General features: G+C 43.9%; 1 protein-coding gene across 3 annotated transcripts in view; it reads right to left on the bottom strand.

Moving 5' to 3' along the window:
• Nucleotides 1–13,558, bottom strand: part of SHANK3 (SH3 and multiple ankyrin repeat domains 3) — a 464,876-nt gene that overhangs the window by 200,468 nt on the left and 250,850 nt on the right. For all 3 annotated transcript variants that reach the window (XM_089655308.1, XM_089655310.1, XM_089655309.1), the window contains one exon: nucleotides 580–657. In XM_089655308.1, coding sequence (XP_089511434.1) covers nucleotides 580–657 — 78 coding nt within the window. The remainder of the gene's footprint in view (nucleotides 1–579; nucleotides 658–13,558) is intronic.

Genomic DNA, 13,558 nt, shown 5'->3' with positions numbered 1-13,558 from the left:
TTTCATATGGTTGTCTTTCCAGTGCAAATGCCAATAAATTCCTAATGTACAGCAGTGTTCCAACTCAGCTGAAGTTTGCATGAGGCCTCATGCACACAAAACGTGTTAAAAACGCTCCTCATCTTGGCAGCAGCATTTTGGCAAAAAAACGACTGACGCTTATCAAAGTGTCTATGGTTTTACAAGTGTTTAAGCGCATTTACAAGCGTCAAGTGCTTGGGCATTAATTCATTTCACTCGCCAGAATAATAATTTATTCTGGCCACTGAAATGAAGTAACGCTCAAGTGCTAAACGCACCTAGCATTAACGCGTGTTTAGACACGTTTACACACGTCAAGCGCTTTTTCTGCCAAAATGCTGCTGCTCCTGGAGGCACTGGCCCTGGGTTTTTTTATTCCTGCTGGTAAATGTTACTGCTACTAAAAGCTTCTAAAAGTCTATGTGTGCATGGATAAATCGGATAAGATGGAGGACCATTTGGAAGCAGTAATAAAAAAAATGCATGATGCCCCTAAAAGTGACTGCAAAGACTCCCTTTGAGTATGAGGCCTAAGGCACACTGAGTACCTGCCCTTACCTGGAACGCTGTTTGGTTGTTGAAATTCCGAATTTCTTTACTTGCTCCACGGAAAAGAAGAACCCGAGCGCAGCTCTCCTATAAGGGGTAGACAAAGAAAGAGTCAGTTAAGGACAAGCACTATTCCCTACTGGCTTCATTTTCAAAGGTGTCTCAAAAGGAAAGGCTTATTGTTGTCTTTTTAGAAATGGTTTGAAAGTAAAATAATTTAATACGAAAACTCAGGCAGTCTTTTCATCAGACATTAAGATAACAGATGCAGAAAATGTACCTTGTATCATAAATGATTTAATTATTAAACACTGTAACACCGAGGTACCGCTATCACAGGGGATTCCCACGCTGTGTGCACTGTACTGTACAAAGAGGAAGACATTTACAGAACACTAGTCAAAACGGCATCCCCTGTCTGCTGATTGAACATTGATTGATGCTTTCTGTTCTCTCCTCCTGTCTGTACCTACACACTGCAGTAGAGTTATATTAGCTTCTTGTGCCAGGCCTCCATCTCTCCATCAGTGGAGTACCCAAAGAGCCACAGTGCAAGAGCAGTTTTATGTCCTCCATTAAACTACTTGCTAAGAAAAACATTCAACATTTGTTGACTTACAGCAAGTTCACTGATTTCCCCTAAGCTGAATAAACCCAGAGGACCTCCGCTTTGAGCACTTTTGGGTTCAGAGCAAGTCTCAATGAGGAAATACAATGTAACAACAGTTACGCTGTACTTACTGTTTCATTTACAATCACCGGCCACTTTATTAGGTACACCTGTTCAATTGCTTGGTAACACAAATTGCTAATCAGTCAATCACATGGCAGCAACTCAAAGCATTTAGGCATGTAGATGTGGTGAAGAGGACTTACTGAAGTTCAAACCAAGCATCAGAATTAGAAAGAAAGGGGATTTAAGTGACTTTGAACGTGGCATGGTTGTTGGTGCCACACGGGTTGGTCTGAGTATTTCAAAAACTGCTGATCTACTGGGATTTTCATGCTCAACCATCTCTATGGTTTACAGAGAATATTCTGAAAAAGAGAAAATATCCAGTGAGCAGCAGTTGTGTGGACAAAAATGCCTTGTTGATGTCAGAGGTCAGAGGAAAATGGGACGACTGGTTACTACCACATTCAGATGGTAGGGTCAAAATTTGGCATAAAAAACATGAAAGCATGGATCCATCCTGCCTTGTATCAATGGTTCAGGCTGGTGGTGGTGTGATGGATATTTTTTTGGTACTAGTAAGGTGTACCTAATAAAGTGGCCGGTGAGTGTATATGTGAGAACAAGGGTGACTGTTGCCCTGCATATGACATCAGGTAAAGCAACCTTAAAGTATAAATGAAATACATTATATAGTTATTTCTATTTAACCACTTAATAACTCTTAGTTAATCAGTCCTAATTAACTCTTTCTTCTGCTTAACTAATTTTTTTCCTGCTGATTTTTTTCCAATTGTTTTGCTTCTTATTTTTGTTCATGGTGACAAAAAAGTGCAACTTTTTAAAAGCATTTTTTTGTTTTTGCAAACAACTTAGCCATGCTTTCTCCTGGAAACATCATTTTATTGTCATAATAAATGGGACAATTTATAGAATAAAATATTAGGATTTTTGGTTTACCTGTCATTTTTTTTTCTCCATAGTCAGCACCCCCTACCACAAAGTACACCTCTGTGTGAAGGGCTAATTCTCCCGGATTCAGCTGCTGGTGGATGAGAAAGTCCACCTGCCACTAGAAATGTGCATGGCGGAGAGAGCAGGAATGTGAAGTTCTGTCCAAGAAAAGATCATGTCCATTTGTTCCTGAATGGGACTTCCTGTCCCTCCTTGATGGTTGATGTATGGCACCACCATGGCATTGTCTGACTGCACCTTGATAGGAAAAGATTCCAAAAGGTAGACAGACCAATGTAGGAGAGGCAGTCAAATTGCCCAGATTTTCAAAGTGTTCATCAGTAACTTTTTCTCCTCTGAAAACCATGTTCCGTAAACCAAAAAGTTCTCCACAGCCCACCCACAGAATAAAGGATTTCCTGAAATACATAATCTATGTGGTTATCCACCATTATAGAGCCAACCTGGTCTAGGGAATCAAATGCAAGGGCACATCCAAGGACTCCTGGTATTTTCCCAATACCAGCAGGAAATCGAGTTGAACAGCTCTGGAGTGAAACTGTGTATAGGGCACCACACTGAAGCACCTTAATGCAGGTCTGAATCAAGGGACTTTCCATAGACCTCCACCTCGGATGGAAGAAATAGGCACTTCTCCTGGCAGTTCTTTCACTCGTGCCATGTCAAGGATTAAGCCTAAATTCTTTGGATGTTCTGCCAGAACCAAAGCCCACTTCTGAAGGTCTAGCACCCAACCAAACCCTTCCAGGACTTGTACTATCTGTTGGTCATTTGATGTCAAATTCTGAGCCAACTGCTCCCTGAAGAGCAGGTCATCTATGTACCCCACAATGGGGATAACCCGGGTCTTCAACAACCCCAGAACTGGAGCCAACTGGAGCAATGCTACAAATGAGATAACGTGATGATCCTCCACTGTAAATCAAGGAACTGTTGGTGAGGCTGGAAAAGCAAGAAATGTAGGTAGGCATCCTTTATGTCCACTGACACCAGGAAATCCCCCTGATGAAGCGAAACAATAATTGTCTGAGTGGACTTCACCCTGAATTCCTGTGCTTTTAGAAACCTATTTATACCCTTGAGGTACAGAATAGGTCAGAAGTATCCACTTTGGCTTGGGAACCAAAAAAAGGATGGAATAGAAGCCATGCGACCTCCCCCCTTTCGGTACAGGTGCGATGATCCCCTTAGTCAGCAGCCTTCCCAGAGATGCAAAGAACACCATGTTTTCTGTGGCTCTGAAAGACACTCTTAAACAAATAGAGTGTAGCGGGGAAAAACTTCCAGCTTGTAGTCTCTGGACACCATGCTGCAAATCCAATCATCTGTGACTTTTTCAGTCCAGGTGGCCACAAAGGATGATACATGTCCCACCAACAGCGTTACTGGGGGCACTCATTTACTGTGAACACATATGCTGCCATGTTGGCACCAGGAAAACAGAAAATTGTATCACACTTACCCATAATTCTTCTTTCCAGGTGAAAATTCATGACATCAAATGTGGTTCTATGCCACCATGTTGGGGTTTGGAAATATTTTTTCCTTAACAGGTAGGCTTTCTTTTAGCGGCACATGGTCTTTTAAGAGTTATTTAACTTTTTATATATTTTTTATGAAAAAAGTATTTACATTTTTTTTTGTAATTTGACAAGTGATCATTTTGTCAACTAGTGTTACTGCAGCTATCAAGTGGTAATTTTCTGCAGTTTTCCCATTTATCATGACACCAAAAGGATCTTTCAGCTGCAAAGCATAGCAAAGTTATTCACAAATGACATAAAGACATTTGTTTTTTTAACACATATACTACAAAAAAATGAAGAATAACAACAAACAAAATAAATATTCCTAATATGGTGGAAATCTAGCTTAGGAGAGCAAGGAGAGAAAAAAAAATAACAGAAAGTAGCTGCCACTCAGTGCCCTAATGAATTAAATGTACCAATTTGTATTTACTTTTTTAAAAGCACTGAGCAGAAACAGCTGATTGTTGCTGTAAGTGCTGCTAATAGCTGTCCTAGGTCCTTAACTGGTTAATATGCAATATTTCCTAAAAAAAAATACTTTATTTTCTTAGTTGTGTCTAAGGATGTTTAAGGATGACAACATGTCCAAATTATTATAATTTCCCGTAGCCTCCCTAGCGGTCTGATTATGTCAGTATTTCTGTTCTCAAAGTGGTATATTTTTTTGCATGGAAATATGTATTTTTTTAATGTAGGCCTGTAATTTTTAGGAATAACTCACTGAAATCTGTCCGAGTCTAGTAAACATCCCGGGTATGTTAAAATTTGAAACACGAAATCATAAATTATAATTTAACCACTTGCCGCCCAGCCACTGTATAAATACAGCGGCAGGGCGGCACTGGCAGGCAAAACCACATTTTAAAACGTGTGTTTTGTAAACAAATAGGGGGCGCCCGTGAGGTGCGCCACCGCCCTATCTGTCCCGCCGATCACCGCCGCGGATGTCAGTCGCCGGGTCACAGCCAGTCCTTAGCGGCTGTTTCCCGGCGATCGGCAGTAAACAGTGACAGAGAGCACAGCTGCAGTAGCTGTGCTGTCTGTCACTTCCTTGTTAGCTCGAGGACGAGCTGATTGAGACAGAAGAGTTTCTCTCTCTCGATCAGCGGTGTCCAGTGCAGTACACACCCCTGCCCCCTAGTAAAACACTCCCCTCACACAGATAACCCTTCCCTGCAAAATAAAGTTAACCCCTTCCTCCCCAGTGCCATTAGTACAGTGTCAGTGTTTTTCTTTTTGCACTGATCACTGTATTAGTGTTTTTGGGGATGTCAGTGACCCCAAGTCAGTACCCCCCAATGTCAGAATGTCCGCCACCGTCCCGCAGTCCCACCATAAGTCGCTGGTCGTTGCCATAAGTCACTGATCACCGCCATAACTCACTGATCGCCGCCATTATTAGTATAAGAAAAACCCTAAAAATCCCAGTATCTTTCCCGCCATTTGTAAACGCTATAACTTTCAAGTAAACCAATTAATTTACACGTATTGTTTTTTTTTTTAGCAAAGACATGTCGCAGAATGCATTTTGGCAGAAATTTATGACTAAATTTGATTTTTGCATTTTTTTTACTGGACATGTTTTATAGCAAAAAGTCCAAAATATTGTTCTTTTTTCCTCAAAATTGTCAGCCTTTTTTTTTATAGCGCAAAAAATAAAAACCGCACAGGCGATCAAATACCACCAAAAGAAAGCTCAATTTGTGGGGAAAAAAAAAGGATGTAAATTTCATTTATGTACCATATTGTATGACCGCGCAATTGTCTGTTAAACTAGTGCAGCGCTGTATAGCAGAAAAATGGCGTAAATTGCAGTATTTATACCATAGTTTGTAGACGCTATAACTTTCACACAAAGCAATCAATATACACTTATTGGGATTTTTTTTTACCAAAAACGTAGCAGAATACATTTTGGCCTAAATTTATAACCAACTTTGATTATAAATTATTATATATATATATTATGTGGCCTTTTTTTGTTTATAGCGTGAAAAATAAAAAGCGCACAGATGATAAATACCACCAAAAGAAAGCTCTATTTGTGTGAAAAAAAGGACGTAAATTTCGTTTGGGTGCAGCATTGCATGACCGCGCAATTATCAGTTGAATTAGTGCAGCGCCGAGTAGCAAAAAGAGGCCTGGTTATTAAGGGGGGTAAATCCTCTGGAGCTCAAGTGGTTAATAAATAATCATAAAAAAAATAATAAAATAATAATAATACATTTAATTCAATAATATAATCAAACCAAAAACACTGAAATTTGAAATATAGCGCCAAGTTTGCACATCACTGAGAAAAGTCGCAAAATCGTTTTCAGTGTCTGATGACGAATTTCCCCACAAATCATTATCACTTAATTCTGCAAGTGGTTCTAATTTACTATCGCTGTTCTCTAGCTGGTCTAAAACCACTTTTGACCTAAAGGGACGCTTTTTGGATGCCATGGACGTTTCTCAGTTTCCAGGCAGAAAGAACGGTAAAAATGCAGACAGGGCACAGGACAAAGCACTAGGGACAATATGTATGTGAAATGGTTTGATACAGTAATGTTTTACTATGTGATTTTAGTGTATTTAGTGAATGTCACTTTTTCACATTTTCAAATTTCCCGCCAGTTCTGTCCCCGTACGTCCCGACGTCGCAGGGAACAGAACCCAGATGACAGATGCCGGCATCCGCTGGAGGACATTGCCAGGGACACTGCAGGAGGGACATCGTGGGAGCGCAGGACAAGGTAAGTGAAGAAGAGATCCCGGAGCAATGCTGCAAAGTATTCCCGAGTGTAGCTCGGGATTACTGCTTGTGGTGCTGAAACTTTACCCCGAGCTACACTTGGGAATACCTCCAGGGAGGTTAAAAGTAGTTGCCAGTCTATAAAGAATAATTGCTGTTTCTATTTCTAACTTTGTGAATGTGCCCCTGTATTGTCAGGTCAGTTATTCTGCATGGCTGGGGCCTGCGCATACATACTATTTTCAAAGCTTTCAGTAAACTGGACAGTGTGGGCAGATTTGGACTCTGTTATCAATTTTTTATTGTTTTCACCAAAGCAGAAAATTAGCAAAATTGGAGCAAAACTATAATATAATAAAAAGAAAGGGAACCCTTATCTGGTTATCTGGTTATCTGGTAACTGACTCTCTTGAGAAGATTTCACTTCCAGTGTGGTCACCAGTCCAGGATGTGAGATGAAGTCTTCCCAACAGAGCCAGCTATACAAACTTGAAAATGCTAAGTAGCCTTACTTTAAAGCAGTATTAAACCCAAAATTGAAAATGTAATATATTATTATTACAGGTACTTATATGGCGCTTTACATATATATATATATATATATATATATATATATATATATACTGTATATATATATATTGTACATTCACATCAGTCCCTAACCCTCAAGGGGTGTACAATCTAAAGTCCCTAACTCACATTCATACATTCACATACTAGGGCCAATTTAGACAGGATCCAATTAACCTACCAGCATGTTTTTGGAGTGTGGAAGGAAACCGGAGTACCAGAAAAAACCCACGCAAGCACAGGGAGAACATGCAAACTCCAGGCAGGTGGTGCCGTGGTTGTGATTCAAGCCAATGACCCTAGTACTGCCAATCATTAGATGTGGTAGCTGCATTAGTTTTCATTTTTAGGCTTTTTTCCTCTGTTTTCACCAGGTGATCTGGCCAGTAGCACACCTCCTATATTAGAGTGGTCCTACTATGGATGAAGGAGCACAGGGGCACAGCAGAAAGCAGTCTGGGAGGGAGGGGGCAATTAAATGTAGCAAACTGAAGCCAGCTAACACTTTATAATCAGTTACAGCACACTGTTTTTTCTTTTGGGATAAAGGTTTTACATGAATAAATAAAAGCTGATTATTGTAAGCACCCCTGTCAGTGAAAAACGGTGTGTCTTATCTTTGTGAATTAATATACGTATCTGGAAAAGAGCTTGTTCTTTTGAAAAGCAACAGACTTACTGGCTAGATCACCAGATAAAATAAGAAGAAAGAAAGCCTTAAAAAGAAAACTAATGCAGCCATCACATCTAAGAATTGGTAAGCTGCAATACAATAAATGTTTGCTTTTGGATTTAAAATTGCTTTAATGTGCAAAGAGAAATGTGATGTGCTCCAACAGGGTTTTCACCCGTTCAAGAGCAAGTGCTGTAATGATGCAAAACAGATGGCGTCTCTAACTGGTATCTTCAATAGTAGAATCATCATCAGCACATCATATGCTCAGGATAAAGCCATTTGGTAGTCTCTAATAGGGCTTATTTGTGACTAATAGCTCTATCCTGAGCATACGATGTGCTGATAATATTCTAGGTTTGTATTAAGATGAGTAAGGACAATGCTGCTTTTTTGTAAATGACTGCTGTTGTGCGACAGTGACCACCAGCAGGGAAATGTTATGACCCATTCTGTACTGCTTCATTGTGAGATCATTGCATATCATTTGGTTCTGTAAACTCATAACACCCTAAACTATAGTCATGCTGACAAACATATGACCTTCTTTGCATAGTAATCCAGAAATGCTGTGCATCAGAAAAGGTTGCTTTGAATCAAATATCGATATACACAAGAGACGAGTTTTAGGAGTCCTCTACTCTCCTGTAGATTTAGGCTACATTCACACCTGCGTTTCTGGCAGACAGAGAGAAGGGGCGAGAAAATCAGTAGGCAGTCTGGCGATTAGCTGCGGGAGGCATCCCCATTGAAAGCAATGGGAGGTTGTCAGTTCCCACAGCTAATTGCAGCAGCATGCATGTAATTGCTATGTGGAAGTCGGCAGCCTCCTATTGCTTTCAATGGGGCTACCTCCTGCAGCTATTTGCAGGGACCCCCTCACTGATTTTCTCGCATCTGCTCGCTGTTGGCCAGAAACAAAGTGTGAATGTTCCCATAGGCAGAAGTGAAAAGAGTGCAGTATTGTTTAAACTGTACTTCAAATTTTGCAGTCAAATTAGAGAAACCCCTCCAAATTATTGGATTCAGGTGTTCCAATCACCTTCATGGCCACCAATGTATAAAATCAAGCACCTAGACATGCAGACTGCTTCTACAAACATTTGTGAAAGAATGGGTCGCTCTCAGAGGCTCACTGAACTCAAGCGTAGTACCGTGATAGGTTGCCACCGGTGCAATAGGTCCATCCATGAAATTTCCTTGCTACTAAACATTTCACAGTTAACTGTTAGTGGTATTATAACAAAGTGGAAGCAAATGGGAAAACCAGCAAATCAGCCACAAAGTGGTAGGCCACGTAAAATGACAGAAGGAGGTCAGCACACGCTGAAGCACCTAGTGCGCAGAAGTTGCCAACTGTCCGCAGAGTCAATAGCTAAAGACCTCCAAACTTAATGTGGCCTTCAGATTAGCACAACAGCAGTGCGTAGAAAGCTTCTGTAAGGGAATTCCCGTGAGACAGCTGGCGAATAGACGTGCGCTTGCTAACAGAAATGCGCGATAACACAAACGCACGCGAAGATTGGCACCAGACGGACTATTTAAAAGGTGCCTCTGCCTGTGCTGACTGGTCTTCAGCTGTTCCCCGTTTCCTGCTCGTTCCTGTGTGATTTCCTTGTTGCTGACCTGGCTTGTTCCTGACCTGACTCTGATTACTCTCCTGCGTGATACTTGTTTCTGACTTCGGCTCTGCTCCTGACTTTGGCTTTGGCTTGCTTATGATTTGATACCTCGCTGTCCGCCCTTTGATGACCCCAGCTATTCCTATGACATTGCTTCTTTCTCCCATCCCAGCTTCCTGCCTTGCTCTGGTGCACACCTGGCGACCTACCATACCAGCTCTGCATATCACTACTGTTCCTGAATCGGAGGTTCCTCAGTCTTCCAAAGTCTCCAACTGCAAGAGCTGCAAACAACATCTGCTGGCACTCTTCTCCACCTGGTCCCTAGACACCCTCTGTTCCACTTCCAGTGGGGTCAGGGCTAGTGACACAAGTGAGGCTGACCTCGTCATTTCAGTCTCCAATCAGGTATGTGACAGCTTCATGGAATGGGTTTCCATGGCTGAGCAGCTGCATCCAAGCCTTATATCACTAAATGCAATGTAAAGCGTTGAATGCAGTGGTGTAATGCACGCCGCCACTGGACTCTAGAGCAGTGAAGACGTGTTCTCTGGAGTGACAAATCACGCTTCTCTGTCTGGCAATCCGATGGACATGTCTGAGTTTAGCGGTTTCCTGACTGCATTGTGCCAAGTGTAAAGTTTGGTGGAGGGGGGATTATGGTGTGGGCTTGTTTTTCGGGGGTTGGTCTTGGCCCCTTAGTTCCAGTGAAGGGAACTCTTAAGGCATCAGCATACCAAGACATTTTGGACAATTTCATGCTCCCAACTTCGTGGGAAGAGTTTGGGGATGACCCCTTCCTGCTCCAACATGACTGCGCACCAGTGCACAAAGCAAGGTCCATAAAGAAATGGAAGAGCGCGTTTGGGGTGGAGGAACTTGACTGGCCTGCACAGAGTCCTGACCTCAACCCAACAGAACATCTTTGGGATGAATTAGAGCGGAGACTGAGATCCAGGCCTTCTCGTCCAACATCAGTGCCTGACCTCACAAATGCGCTTCTGGAAGAATGGTCAAACATTCCCAGAAGAGTTGACGCTGTTATAGCTGCAAAGGGTGGGCCAACTCAATATTGAATCCTACAGACTAAGACTGGGATGACATTAAAGTTCATGTACGTGTAAAGGCAGGCTATATACTTTTGTCAATATATATATATATATATATATATATATATATGTGTGTGTGTACCTATTCACATAGCATATTAGGGATGCACCAATACCTGTTTTTATTTTTTTACCAGCGAGCATGAGTACCGATACTTGCACTCAAGTACTCACCGATACTAATTACTGATACCTTTGCAGTGCAATTTGAGCCCATACAAAATGAATGGGCTCAAATCGCACTGCAAAGGATAGCATGCGATATGAACAGGGATATGGTGTGATTCCTGTCCAAATTGCATGTGGTTTCCCTCACCGCTCCTGTGTGAACCCAGGCTGATGTCACTATGAGAGGTCTGGGTTCACAAAGGAGCAGTGCAGGAGATCACATGCGATTTGCACCAGAATCGCACTGTTCAAATCTCATGCTATTCTTTGCAGTGTAATTTGAGCCCATTGATTTTGTATGGGCTCAAATCGCACCACAAAGGTTTTAGTTTTAGGTATCAAAGCATTTGCATGAGTACAGGTACTCGTGCAAATGCTTGGTATCAGCACCGATACCGGTATTGGTGTGACGCTATAGCATACCTAAACAATGTTTAAAACAATGTATTACCTCTTACATGTTTCTTAGGAGAAGGTCTCAGGGCAGACTGCAAGCGTTTTTTGAAGTTCAGTGTGTGCTTGCCCCCATAGAAAGGCTAAGAACTGGCTGAGTTTCCTCTCATTCACTTGCAATAAGAGAAGCCCAGGCTCTAAACCAGCGGTTCTCAACCTGGGGATCGCGACCCCTTTGGGGGTCGAACGATGCTTCCACAGGGGTCGCCTAAGACCATCGGAAAACACATATTTCCGATGGTCTTAGGAACCGAGACACCGCTCCTCGCCGCCGCCGCCACCACCGCCGTCTCCAGGTGTGGGCGGGATGACATGCCGCCCCTGTCATTTGGACACACCTCGAGATCAATCCTCGCCTGTGATTGGCCGCCGGCACTGTAGCTCAGGAGAGGCACACAGGCGGCCAATCACCGGCAAGGAGGTGGAGCTTGGAGAGGAGGAGCCGAGCGGCACCGCGAAGATCGAGTGAGTGAAGAGGAGGAGAGCGGCCGGAGAAGGAAGACATCTGACAGGTAAGTGTCGGTACCATGGGAGAGGGAGGGAGCGAGCGAGCCCAGGCTGGAGCAGGGGTCTGCAAGGTAAGTATCATTGGTGTCAGTGGGAATAGTGCCCCATCATTGGTGTCACTAATACCAATGATGGGGCACTATTCCTCCCACTGACACCAATGATGGGGCACTATTCCTCCCACTGACACCAACGATGGGGCACTATTCCTCCCCCAAATGACACCAACGATGGGGCACTATTCCTCCCCCACTGACACCAAGGATGGGGCACGATTCCTCCCCCCACTGACACCAACGATGGGGCACAATTCCTCCCCCCACTGACACCAAGGATGGGGCACTATTCCTCCCCCCACTGACACCAAGGATGGGGCACTATTCCTCCCCCCACTGACACCAAGGATGGGGCACTATTCCTCCCCCCACTGACACCAAAGATGGGGCACCATTCCTCCCCCCACTGACACCTATGATGGGGCACTATTCCCCCCACTGACACCTATGATGGGGCACTATTCCCCCCACTGACACCAATGATGGGGCACTATTCCCCCCACTGACACCTATGATGGGGCACTATTCCTCCCCCCACTGACACCAATGATGGGGCACTATTCCTCCTCCCACTGACACCAATGATGGGGCACTATTCCTCCCACTGACAGCAATGATGGGGCACTATTCCTCCCACTGATACCAATGATGGGGCACTATTCCTCCCACTGATACCAATGATGGGGCACTATTCCTCCCACTGACACCGATGATGGGGCACTATTCCTCCCACTGATACCAATGATGAGGCACTATTCCTCCCACTGACACCGATGATGGGGCACTATTCCTCCCACTGATACCGATGATGGGGCACTATTCCTCCCACTGATACCGATGATGGGGCACTATTCCTCCCACTGACACCGATGATGGGGCACTATTCCTCCCACTGATACCGATGACGGGGCACTATTCCTCCCACTGATACCGATGACGAGGCACTATTCCTCCCACTGACACCGATGACGAGGCACTATTCCTCCCACTGACACCAATGACGGGGCACTATTCCTCCCACTGATACCAATGACGGGGCACTATTCCTCCCACTGATACCAATGATGGGGCACTATTCCTCCCACTGACACCAATGATCAGGCACTATTCCTCCCACTGATACCAATGATGGGACACTATTCCTCCCACTGATACCAATGATGGGGCACTATTCCCCCCCCACTGACACCAATGATGGGGCACTATTCCTCCCACTGATACCAATGATGAGGCACTATTCCTCCCACTGATACCAATGATGGGGCACTATTCCTCCCACTGACACCAATGATGGGACACTATTCCTCACACTGACACCAATGATGGGGTACTATTCCTCCCACTGATACCAATGACGGGGCACTATTCCTCCCACTGACACCAATGACGAGGCACTATTCCTCCCACTGACACCAATGACGGGGCACTATTCCTACCACTGATACCAATGACGGGGCACTATTCCTCCCACTGACACCAATGACGGGGCACTATTCCTCCCACTGACACCAATGACGGGGCACTATTCCTCCCACTGATACCAATGACAGGGCACTATTCCTCCCACTGACACCAATGACGGGGCACTATTCCTCCCACTGACACCAATGACGGGGCACTATTCCTCCCACTGACACCAATGAAGGGGGCACTATTCCTCCCACTGACACCAATGACGGGGCACTATTCCTCCCACTGATACCAATGATGGGGCACTATTCCTCCCAATGACACCAATGACGTGGCACTATTCCTCCTACTGCAAAATTACAGTTATGAAGTAGCAACGAAAATAATTTTATAGTTGGGGGTCACCACAACATGAGGAACTGTATTAAGGGGTCGCGGCGCTAGAAAGGTTGAGAACCACTGCTCTAAACCTTTAAAGCTGTGTATACACATATCATAATTCAGCA

Source organism: Staurois parvus, unplaced genomic scaffold (genome assembly GCF_062004578.1).
Source record: "Staurois parvus isolate SC_StPar_1 unplaced genomic scaffold, SC_StPar_1.0 ptg000832l, whole genome shotgun sequence".
Lineage (NCBI taxonomy): Eukaryota > Metazoa > Chordata > Amphibia > Anura > Ranidae > Staurois > Staurois parvus.
This window is presented reverse-complemented; position numbering and strand designations above follow the sequence as displayed.